This window comes from Asparagus officinalis, chromosome 4, assembly GCF_001876935.1.
Source record: "Asparagus officinalis chromosome 4, Aspof.V1, whole genome shotgun sequence".
Lineage (NCBI taxonomy): Eukaryota > Viridiplantae > Streptophyta > Magnoliopsida > Asparagales > Asparagaceae > Asparagus > Asparagus officinalis.
Window position 1 is genome coordinate 142659335 of NC_033797.1, and position 10907 is coordinate 142670241.

General features: G+C 34.3%; 1 protein-coding gene across 3 annotated transcripts; it reads left to right on the forward strand.

The window, feature by feature from the left end:
* LOC109839619 (superoxide dismutase [Fe] 2, chloroplastic) lies at positions 4772 to 8992 on the forward strand. Of its 3 annotated transcripts, none has more exons than XM_020408115.1 (8): positions 4772 to 4907; positions 5003 to 5086; positions 5174 to 5362; positions 7115 to 7286; positions 7409 to 7527; positions 8246 to 8272; positions 8391 to 8414; positions 8510 to 8992. In XM_020408115.1, exons 1-8 carry the CDS (start codon positions 4830 to 4832, stop codon positions 8708 to 8710), a joined length of 894 nt encoding a protein of 297 aa, XP_020263704.1. In that variant the 5' UTR covers positions 4772 to 4829; the 3' UTR covers positions 8711 to 8992. The 3 variants fall into 3 exon arrangements, with proteins under 3 accessions (XP_020263704.1, XP_020263703.1, XP_020263705.1); XM_020408114.1 differs by having other exon boundaries at positions 4774 to 4907; positions 5000 to 5086; XM_020408116.1 differs by lacking the exons at positions 4772 to 4907; positions 5003 to 5086; positions 5174 to 5362 and adding exons at positions 5861 to 5928; positions 6016 to 6204 and having other exon boundaries at positions 8510 to 8947.

The following is a 10907-nucleotide window of genomic DNA, read 5'->3' on the forward strand; positions in this document are numbered from 1 at the left end:
CATTTTGTTTGTGCACAAGTATATGTTGTTGTGCATATATTATTTTGTTATTTGTAAACTATAAATGTTGCAATACTTGTTGTTATGTAAACTTATGATGTCATGTAATTGATGAATTGGTACTTTTTAATTTTGATGCAGGTAAGTATTGATGGGAATGACCAATGAGTTCATAATTTGAACTTTATAAAGTCTTCCGGTATGCGTTTCCTTAAAATTCTTTTTATATGCTTGGGTGGATGGAGTTTGTGATGCATTTCCATTTGTTTGGTTTTGTTGCTATCGGATGGAGTTTGTGATGCTCCTTTGGTTTAGCTTTGTTGTTGTCGGTTTTGATGGTCATACATGAGCTTTGTGATGCTCCTTTTATTTGGTTTTGTTGCTATCAGATGGAGCTTGTGAAGCTCCTTTGATTTGGCTATGTTGCTGATGGTTTTGGTGGTCATACATGAGCTTGTGATGCTCCTTTTGTTTGGTTTTTTTGCTATCAGATGGAGCTTATGAAGCTTCTTTGGTTTGATCTTGTTGCTGTCGGTTTTGATGGTCATACATGAGCTTGTGGTGCTCCTTTTGTTTGGTTTTGTTACTATCGAATAGAGCTTGTGAAGCTCTTTTGGTTTGGCTATGTTGCTAACAGTTTTTATGGTCATACATGAGCTTGTGATTCTCCTTTTGTTTGGTTTTGTTGCTATCGGATGGAGCTTGTGAAGCTCCTTTGGTTTGGCTAAGTTGCTGACGGTTTTGATTGCCGTACATGAGCTTGTGATGCTCTTTTTGTTTGGTTTTGTTGCTATCAAATGGAGCTTGTGAAGCTCCTTTGATTTGGCTTTGTTGCTATCGGTTTTGATGATCATACATGAGCTTGTGATGCTCCTTTTGTTTGGTTTTGTTGCTATCGGATGGAGCTTGTGATGCTCCTTTGGTTTGGCTTTGTTGCTGTCGGTTTTATTAGTTTTGGTTAATAAATTGCTGGAGCTTGTGATGCTCCATAGTTGATATTTGGCAATAATGATTAGCGTTTTCTAAGAATGCAATCTAACTTACAACATTTATTATGTCCAGATAAGGCAATATGTGATGAGATTGCATCCTACATTGAAATGACAATGTCTAGGTGAGCTAATCCATCATTAGAATGCAATCTACAATAAACTTGTAAGTTATATGCGGGGCATTCAATTTTGACAAAATGACTTTTTTCTGAGCCGTACAATATCAACTAGATTTTTAATGGTAGTTTACTCAATTCTAATAAAAATTTTCATTACAAGATCAATAGTTTTTGCAAGTACAAGTACATGACATGCTGTTATAATAATTAAAATAATACAAAATATCACTAGTAAAATTGCTAAAATTTTCCAAGCTAGTAGTTGTTTTTGGATAAGTTTCAATTCTTTCTTCAGCCTCTTTGATTTCAAAATATCCTTATCACTGAAGCTATTTTCTTTGACAAATTGGTTTCCTTGGTTGCTTATTTCTACTCCTTCATGAGCCCATCCAAAAAATTACATTCTTTATTTGGGCATTTTTCATACCCTCAATAATACCTCCTCTTATTTTTACCATTCTTGCACACTTTCATGGGTCTTTGGAGATTGCAATCGCATCAAACTTTAAAATTTTTAGGGCATTCTTTTGATATCATATTGATGGAGGAGAGGAAACTTGCAAACTATGAGAATTTTAAAAAAGTGGTAAGAATGAGGGATACATTGGCATAATGAGCCCTCAATCCATATTTATAGCCTCAAAGGCCTTGGAACTAGCCGTTGTTACAATATTTTTTTTTTGAATTTTGGTAAACAAGTAAGATTACCCAAACTTCTTACTTAAATATTTTGTCCACTAGTGAATGGTAAGAATACCTAAGGTATTCTCACCATTTATCCCAAAATTTCTCATTCCAAACCAAACTAAAGAATAAGAATTAGAGGGTTTTTATAAAGTTAGATTCTATAGTTTCATGTTATGAAACAAACATAGAAATGTAAAAAAATAGGACTCCACATTATTTCATGACAACATAAAATTGTTCTTAATTTTTTTATAGATTAGGTATGAATCCATAAAAAACATCATTTTTCTAATCCTATTCTTGCTCACTATTGAACCAAACACACACTAAAGGAACTCTACCAGGGATCACTAGCAAAATCCAACAATGAAAGCAACTATTTGTGAATCCTTTCTTCTTTAAATATTGCATCTTTAATCGTACACAACTTTATTTTTTTCTTAATGAGAAAGATTTGAAGAAACAAAAGATATTTTTATTTGTTTTTGTAGAAAATTTAGTTTTAGGGTGAAGATGCATGTTTAATTTATCATGGGTTAAGATGGTTCATATTTGTGCTCAATTCCATTAGTTGTTATGGGCTTAGGTGGTTTATACTTGTGTTTGATACTGTTAACTAATTAGGCCAATTCGATTGTTTAGTTTTCTATCAGTGAGTTCATCCTGATAGAATCTCTTCATACCGGAGAGCAGCGGCTGGAATAGAATGGTGCACTCGTGGTTAGGATTTTGATTTGTTTAGCGATGGGTTGAGGGAGCAGGCAAAATCTAATTGATTAAAGGTACAGATGATGCGATGCAGCTGTTGCGCTGGATACTTTCTGGTTTGGTTCACAATACTTACAGAAAACTAGTAGCGGAAACCCTCCAACAATGGCAAAGTAGTAATTAAAATGTATGCCAAGTTCGTCAAAAAACTCAGATCGTTTCAAACATTTTTAATAGAATTATGCTCCTTAAATAGGAGGAGATAAATATACGTTGACTTTTGCTGATAGAAGTAAATATTAGAGAACCCTGTAATGACTTATAAAAATTAGGAATCTAAAAGATAATTGGCCAACATATTAATAATATACGTTGACTTTTTCTTTTTCTTTTTTAAGTGATGGGGTAAGATGTCCAAAAAGTAGGTAGAATAGAAAAAATAGATACAAAATAAACATGAAGATGCACAAGGGGAAAGGAGAAAAGTACAGTAGGAGGAGATTAAAGGGAAACATTTAAAGACAAAAAAGTACTGTGAAGATTATTGATCAATGAACTCATGATAAATTAAAACTATGAATAATTATACAAGCTTAAAACAAGTCGTAGATAGCCTTATATCTAATTCTTTCAAGATCAATTGTTAATTCTTTTCAAGTTTCTTCTTCTTCTTCTCAATCATCTGCCAAATTACATGATGAAAGATCAATTGTTAATTCTTTTCAAGTTTCTTCTTCTTCTTCTCAGTCATCTGCCAATTTACATGATCACACTAAACTCTTTTAAAGTTTTTAATTAAATAGAACATTTTATTATTAGACCATTTGTATCGGTCGGGCGTAGTTCAATTTGAAAAAATGTGATCGCTTTTTTAATTATTTCTTCCTTCACCTTAATTAATTATTTCTTCCTTCACATTAATAGAGAATTCATTCAATCACGTTAAGCAACTTCCAATCAGATTGGAATTACAAAATAATAGCTAAATAGCACTTATATACCCTATTATTCCATCTACTTTTAACTTATATACCCCAACTTGTGTTCGCTAGCAAAAAATACCCTAAATTTTTTTAAACTTGCACTTATATGCCCTCACTTTTTTTAGTGGCACTTACATACTCTAATGCTTTTAATGCTAGCACTTAAATATCTTAAAGTTTTTAAAAACATGCACATATATACCCTCATATATACAAACTTGAGGATATTTAAGTGCAAGTTTTAAAGACTTTAGAGTATTTAAACGTTAGATTTAAAAGCTTTAGGTCATTTAAGTAGAAGTTTTAATAACTTTAGGGTATATAAGTGCTATAAAAAAAAGTAAGAGTATACAAGTGCAAGTTTAAAAAACTTTAGGGTATTTTCTTGCTACCAAAAACAAGTCAGGGTACATAAGTGGAAAGTAGATGAAACAATACGGTGTATAAGTGTTATTTAGCCAAAAATAATTCAATGATGCTAATCGCAATTATTAGGATTTAATTATAGGCTAAATCACCAAACACGTTAAATACAGAATTGAATCGAATTAAAAAGAATCTGCTTGCAGGCAATTGGATGCAAGATCCATGCTCGTCAAAGTCCTCTCCCAAAGTCTTTTAAAGATTCAATTCAAAGCATTATATAAAAAATAAAATGGAAGTGTGGACTCCGTGACTCATGAACTTTGCTAAAGTCTATCTAGCCTCTTCAAAAACTTCATATTCTACGTGCTTTTTTCCTTCCTCATTTTCAATGAAAATTCCTTGTTGTTTCCATATTCCTTGGACCTTTGAATAATTTTGGTCTTCAATATTAAATCTTGGCAGCGCTTACTAATACTATGCTACTACGCTACTACCACCGTACAAATACGTCAAGCTAACAATAATATTAACTTTTAGCGGGAGTAATATGAGAAAAATGGAGAAACTTGGCACCAAGTTGCTTAAAGCAACTTGGTAGTGATGTGACCTAATCTTGGCCCTACATCACACCTCGAAGATAGAGCCTCAACCACCCTTCACTAACTCCAATGTAGATGTAGGGACAAGATTAGGCCACATCACTATAAAGTTGCTTGGAACAACTTGGTACCAAGTTTCTCCATTTCTCTTAATATTGTATTTACGTTACAATTATTTTTCACGTTTTCAGTGGGGCCTCAAACTTATAGAGTACTGGCATGGAGGAGGCCCAGCGAACAGGCCTACAATACAGATGGGCTGTAGCCCAGCCCAAAACCTCTCTACGTCCTCTAGCCCTTCTTCCTCCTCTGTATGAGATAATATAGCTCTCTCTCTCCCCCACGAGTTCATAATTTGAAACAGACCCAAGAAAAATGGCGACTTCCCTGTGCTGTGGACTCCACACTACTCCTCCAGGGTCTCCACAGCTCCACCAATGGAAATTATCCAAGGTCTCATAAACAACCACCCCTTAAACCCTGAACCCCATCTCCCATTTTTCTTCAGTTGTTTTTTTTCCTAAGTCTAATATTTTTTTCCCCAGAAGAAAGGGAGATGCCCATCATTAAACAGAGTGAAATCTGCAACTGTAACTTCCAAGCTCGAGCTGAGCCCACTACCATATCTGATGGTAGAGTTCTTTGGGCTCTATAGCTGCGCATTTTCGTTTATTTTAAGCTCTAATATTGTCTTGTTTTTTTTTTTTTTTTTTTTGGGGAATTCTTTGGAGCCTTATATGAGCAGTGAGACACTGGAGCAGCATTGGGGGAGGCATCAGAGAGCTCATGTAGAGAGCTTAAATGAGCAGATTGAAGGGACGGGGTTCGAGGAGATGAGCTTAGAGGACATTGTTGTTGCTTCCTATAACAAAGGGGATCCTCACCCATCGTTCAAACACGCAGCGCAGGTTTTCAACCTTACTGCTTGTAATGTGTTTGATACTTTGCCTGTGAGAGTTTACGTTGTTATTTGTCGTTTTTCCGTGGGTTTCTAGTCGAGGTCTAATATGATGCCAATCCTTTCTTAAGTAGTGTTGAATTCCTGATTGAAGAAGGTTTGGAGAGAAGACGAGTTCGTAGTAATTCTTGTTGGAGCCTAAAGCCCTCGACCTTCGTTTTAACTTTGTGGCTTTGGTGCGGTGAAAGAGACCTTTGACAGGATATCAGAGTCGAACAGCCATGATTTTAAATTTGCTTTTTCAGCCCATTAAAAGTTCGCTCAACCTAGAGGGTAGGCTGTTGGAGTGTAAATTTATAACCCGTATCTTAAATTTGGAGTTGTGATGCATAGGAAGTGACCTTTGATGTCTTAAAGGACATGACAATGTCCGTCAAATTTCATTACATGCAATATGTTTGATAGTGAGCCTTTGAGAATCTATAATGTTATGTCACTGCTACCCCATCATTAAACAGAGTGAAATCTGCAACTGTAACTTCCAAGCTCGAGCTGAGCCCACTACCATATCTGATGGTAGAGTTCTTTGGGCTCTATAGCTGCGCATTTTCGTTTATTTTAAGCTCTAATATTGTTTTTTTTTTTTTTTTTTTTTTTTGGTAGAATTCTTTGGAGCCTTATATGAGCAGTGAGACACTGGAGCAGCATTGGGGGAGGCATCAGAGAGCTCATGTAGAGAGCTTAAATGAGCAGATTGAAGGGACGGGGTTCGAGGAGATGAGCTTAGAGGACATTGTTGTTGCTTCCTATAACAAAGGGGATCCTCACCCATCGTTCAAACACGCAGCGCAGGTTTTCAACCTTACTGCTTGTAATGTGTTTGATACTTTGCCTGTGAGAGTTTACGTTGTTATTTGTCGTTTTTCCGTGGGTTTCTAGTCGAGGTCTAATATGATGCCAATCCTTTCTTAAGTAGTGTTGAATTCCTGATTGAAGAAGGTTTGGAGAGAAGACGAGTTCGTAGTAATTCTTGTTGGAGCCTAAAGCCCTCGACCTTCGTTTTAACTTTGTGGCTTTGGTGCGGTGAAAGAGACCTTTGACAGGATATCAGAGTCGAACAGCCATGATTTTAAATTTGCTTTTTCAGCCCATTAAAAGTTCGCTCAACCTAGAGGGTAGGCTGTTGGAGTGTAAATTTATAACCCGTATCTTAAATTTGGAGTTGTGATGCATAGGAAGTGACCTTTGATGTCTTAAAGGACATGACAATGTCCGTCAAATTTCATTACATGCAATATGTTTGATAGTGAGCCTTTGAGAATCTATAATGTTATGTCACTGCTACCTCAACTAACTACAATTGTCGCCTTAGTCTTTATCGTTGCAAAAAGGGGATGGTTATGGAGCAATGCCCCCATGAAATAGTTGACACAGTTTTACAATCTGACTGACAAACTGATGTCAACACTCTCTTGATTAGTGTCCTGACGGAGGAAATTATGTACAAAGAGGTACTTGTTTGAATCCAAGAATACAAGGCTAGGACCTGAGAAGTCAGAAAAAGGGAGATGATAGATTTCTTGATAGTTTAGGAATTAAGAACTGTGGACATATAGCTTTTGGCCGATTGTTTTAGATCAGCCTATATTGGTGGAAATTTGGTAGCACTAGGTTAATTTAGTTTGCTAGTCCTTTTTTTTTCCCTTCCTGGCTATAACTTTGCATAGTGATTAATTATTATCTTTCCTTGCATTACTAGCAGATCTGGAATCATGATTTTTTCTGGAATTCTATGAAGCCAGGTGGAGGGGGTAAGCCCTCTGGAGTTCTTCTTGAATTGATCGAAAGGGATTTTGGTTCATTTGAGGGGATGTTGAGAGAACTCAAGAGAGCTGCATCAACACAGTTTGGTTCTGGTTGGGCTTGGCTCGTGTGTAAGTATAAGTATAGTTTTCATGCGCTCACAGTTTTCTCAGGGTATTTCAGGTAAATGCGAGTGTCTATTTAGAAACTGATTTGAGTTATTTAATCTAGCTTGTTCTTTTGATTTTTGCAGACAAAGCAAACAGGTTGGACGTGGAGAATGCTGTAAACCCTTGCCCAACAGAAGAGGATAATAAGCTTGTGGTGGCAAAATCACCAAATGCCGTAAATCCCCTTGTTTGGGATTACTCTGTAAGTGTGTATGCTCTTTCTTCTTTTTTCTAGCTCACACTAGATGCTTTGTAGATTTGCTATCCAATTTTGCATTATTTGTACACTGAAATGTGCAATTTTATTTGATTTTACCTGTTGGTTGTTAATCATCTGTGCAGTGTTTTATGAAAAATTAGTTATTGCGTCATCCTTAGTAGCATTGAAACACTAAAAATGTAAACATGAGAGTTTGAAACCTTACGGAACTCGCCAAACTTTGCTGAATTCATTTTTCTTGCATGCTTTCTGTATAAATTCTGGATTATTCGGAGCGCTAAAATCGTTTATTCTCGCTGCATTTTCATATAAAAGAACAACCAAGAACAGATAATAGCTTGCTTCATGTCTTTGGATCAGTTAATATAACGAGGACTGTGATCTTGAAATGATTGTGCATTTCAAGTGATAATTGTTGGATCATCTATTTGAAGAAAATATCTCTCAAGTTTTTTTAAAAGCAACGGTTTGTATCTTAAGTGCCTTTATTTTTTTAATAGTTATTGATTGCCTTAATAATGTTGACTTTGTGTGGATGATTAGACTACGCTAATAATTGTCACGGAACACTTCCTCTTTCTTTTCATTTAAACATATCGTTTCATACACCGACAGTTGTGTGCTTTTTTCATATCGTGCTATCACCTAAATACCCATCATATACTCACCTTTGTAATTAGATTTTGTTGTTTAAATGCAGCCACTCCTTGGAATTGACGTTTGGGAGGTACGCTACTCATCATCATCCTAACCAAGAAGAGCAGTATTCTTTGAATTACCAAATTGTATAACAAATACACTGACCAACTAATATTTTGCATATGGGATTCTATTTGTCTGCACAGCATGCCTACTACCTTGATTACGAGGTATTTCTTCCTTGTATGTTACTTTTTCATTCATACCAATTTCAGCTAATTTACGTATTTGTATTTGTCTACTTGTTTTCCTCGTTTTTGTGTAGAATCGACGTGCTGATTATGTGTCAGTCTTCTTGGAGAAACTTGTTTCCTGGGAAGTTGTTAGCTCGAGGCTTGAGATGGCAATGGCGCAGGCATCAGGCAGAGGGAAACAAGGCGATGGAAACGAAGAGGATGAAATGAGTGATGGTGAAGCTGTAGAGATGTATCTCGACAGCGAAAGTGATGACTCAGATGCAGAATGAAAAACTCAATTCCAAGTTCTTGACAAACTTAGAGAACAACTTGATTGCTAAGGCAGAAGAACGTTAGGGCCATGGAGGTCTAACTGGTGACATATTGGCTAAACTCGAGCAAAATAATCAGGATGTAATACTCTTTTTGTTTATACGAGGGTTGATGCTTGTAAGATTTTGTTCAATAACATTTTGTAATCATAAGCTAAGTTATGCAAGCATAGGTTCAAAGATTCAAATGTTGCAGATATTTTGTTATTCTTGAGTATCTACAAGCGATCTTAAATTCAATCCTGTAAGATCTGCCAGAGGCACGCATGACAAATGCAAAACCTAAATCCATGAAAATTTGGAGACTGTCCAAATTCTAAACATGGTAATTTCTTGTGTACCTAAATAATGAACTTTTATTCATCTTACCATTTAATAACTCATAATCAGATCTTGTTAAACAAATATTGGCTATTTGACAATTTTAAACAGGCTTTCCCAGTGTTTGAAGTGCTTAAATATTGTTTAATAGATGAAAATAGGTGGATTTTTTGAGCAAGACTCCTATCAACTTAAGTTGATATCCACCAAAGTTTGTAGCCACACATTATTAATATAAAACACCTTTTTATATAATACAAGGATCCCTAGGCAATATGAGTGGTTAAAAACTTTGGTGGACACACTATTCCCTATCCACTTAAGTTGACACAAGTTTTCACCGGATTTTTTTGTTCTAGTCAGTGTAATACTATTATTTTGAGTTCATTCCATTTAAATTAGTGCTTTCTACATCACAATTATTGGGAAGAGACATCTACGATAATTAGCATTGAACAATTTCTTTGTGAAAATATGTCTAGTTAAATATGGAGCACACATAAAAAATCTAACCAAATTTTAATTGTTCATGTTGACTCTTCAATTATAAGATCAGCTAAGCCCTATTTGGTCAGTCCAGGAGCGACAGTTCATGGACATTATGGGCAAACCCTTTTTGAAGGAGATACATTAGTTATATTTATATGTGAAAACTCCCGATCAAAAACCACTTTCTAGAAATATGAAAACTCCAGGAGCGACTGTTATCCATTTTCGTTAATTGTTTGTCTGACTATTTAAGTGGAAACAAACCAAATAATTAACAAATACTATGTTAATTGTTTGTCTGACTATTCAGTTATTTTTTATTTGGTAGTTCATTTAATAGCAACGAATATTTTTTTAGAATTTGGTTTATCAACAAATTGAAATTAACCAGATGTATATTCAAGCTAATGGCTAAAAGCCATGATAGTTATCATTTTCTATGCCGTCCATTTCTAAAAGAAAAAACCTAATTATGTATTAGTCGTCCAAAATAAAAAATTAAATCTTTTAAAAACCGAATTAAAATTTAATTACTATATTTTGGATAATTAAATTTTAAAATACTACCATTTAGAAATTCTTATAATCGCGATAAGCATATATTTTCCATCCATGGGAGATCTGCAAATAAAAGTCACAAATAAAGCAAAAAATATAACATTTGGGAGCTCCTCCAGTGGCTCGGCCGAGATCTATCTTGTGGTCTTCATCTTCGTAGAGGAAGCCTCCAATGAATAGATCAAACGAGCTTATAGGAACAACAGGGTATATCCCTTGTTTTTATCGTCAAAAAAAAGCTTATAGGAACAATATTATTATGTTTAATTTGATATTATTTTCATTTAATATAGACTTTTTAATTAAAAATAAATATTTTTCATATTTTTCTTGAGTGTAGTGAACAACTCCAATCATACTTATGCTTTTGCTCTACTGTAGTCAGGAATTTGATTAGTCTCCGAGAAATACATTAGGTAATTAATCTATTTATGTCAAAAAATACATCAGGTAATTAATCTAGCACCATCCAATATTTATGTTATTTTAATTTTTGTATTATATTATTCTATTTTAATTTTTTTTGAATTTTGTGTTTTTTAGATTGTCGGTTCTTAAAAATATTTTTGGTTTTGAGAAAATATAAATTTTTAATTTAATAATATAGCAACAATTATAGTATATAATTGGTAGATAATTTTTAAGATTTTTGGTTTGTATATATTATTTGGAAGTTAATTTTTGATAATTTTTAGAAAATAAATTATTGTAAAATTTTTAGATTTTTAAAAAACTATTTTTAAATTTTGGGTTCTTAATAATATTTTTTGAGATCGGGAAAAAATAT

What these genes read in the sequence shown, in the direction of transcription:
- LOC109839619 (XM_020408114.1), top strand. Translation starts at nt 4,830, where the DNA reads ATGGCGACTTCCCTGTGCTGTGGACTCCACACTACTCCTCCAGGGTCT. An exon ending in ACCAATGGAAATTATCCAAG is followed by an intron (nt 4,908 to 4,999) that starts GTCTCATAAACA and finishes TTTTTTCCCCAG; the next exon opens with AAGAAAGGGAGATGCCCATC. An exon ending in CCCTTGTTTGGGATTACTCT is followed by an intron (nt 7,528 to 8,245) that starts GTAAGTGTGTAT and finishes GTTTAAATGCAG; the next exon opens with CCACTCCTTGGAATTGACGT.